Raw genomic sequence first — 894 nt, 5'->3', positions numbered from 1 at the left:
AAGTTTCAGAGTTAAAAGGCTTAGTCTCTACCACAGTTTTACAGTTGAACAGTTTTTCTTTAGCGTGTGTTTGTCTGTGTCTGTTTAGATTACTATTATCCACAAAAGATTTCCCACACACTTCACAGTGATATGGTTTTAATCCAGAATGGCTACGAGTGTGAATAACAAGGCAAGAATTTTGAGTAAACGATTTCCCACATATGTCACAGTGGTATGGTTTTTCTCCAGTGTGTATCCTTCTGTGTCTGATTAAATCACTGTTAGTACCAAATGCTTTCGCACAGACTTCACAATGGAAGTTCTTTTCTCCAGTATGTATTCGTTTGTGTTTTGTTAAGACATTATTAGAGACAAAAGACTTCCAACAGATTTCACAGTGAAACAGTTTTTCTCCAGTGTGACTCCGTTTATGGATTGTAACCTTAGAATTAGTAATAAATGCTTTCCCACATATTTCGCAGGCAAACGGTTTTTCTCCAGAATGTATCCTTTCATGAATGACAAGATTAGCATGATCAAAGAAGGATTTCTCACATATTTCACACTGAAAAAGTTTTTCATCCGTGTGTATTCTTTTATGTCTGTTTAAAACACTACTACAGATGAAAGATTCGCCACACGTTTCACAATGGTACGGTCTTTCTCCCGTGTGAAGTCTTTTGTGTCTTGTTAATTTACAATTTGAGACAAAAGACTTGAAGCATATTTCACAATGATACGGTTTTTCTCCGGTGTGTATTCTCCTATGTTTTGTTAAATTACTGTTGGAGACAAATGATTTATTACATATCTCACAATGAAATAGTTTCTCCCCTGTATGACTACGTATGTGGATAACAAGATGAGAATTCTGAGTGAAAGATTTCTCACATATTTCGCAATGATACGGCT

The 894-nt window shown here is 35.6% G+C and overlaps 1 protein-coding gene across 1 annotated transcript; it reads right to left on the bottom strand.

The window, feature by feature from the left end:
* Positions 1 to 4: 4 nt before the first annotated feature.
* On the bottom strand, positions 5 to 889 carry LOC106867096 (zinc finger protein 681; the record flags this gene model as incomplete). Its single annotated transcript, XM_014928901.1, has 1 exon — positions 5 to 889. A coding segment is annotated over one exon (885 nt), but the record flags the coding sequence as incomplete, so codon positions are not given.
* Between the last annotated feature and the right edge of the window lie 5 nt (positions 890 to 894).

This window comes from Octopus bimaculoides, unplaced genomic scaffold, assembly GCF_001194135.2.
Source record: "Octopus bimaculoides isolate UCB-OBI-ISO-001 unplaced genomic scaffold, ASM119413v2 Scaffold_98943, whole genome shotgun sequence".
Taxonomy (NCBI): Eukaryota; Metazoa; Mollusca; class Cephalopoda; order Octopoda; family Octopodidae; genus Octopus; species Octopus bimaculoides.
The sequence above is the reverse complement of the archived record's forward strand: the minus strand, read 5'-3'. Positions and strand labels throughout refer to the sequence as shown.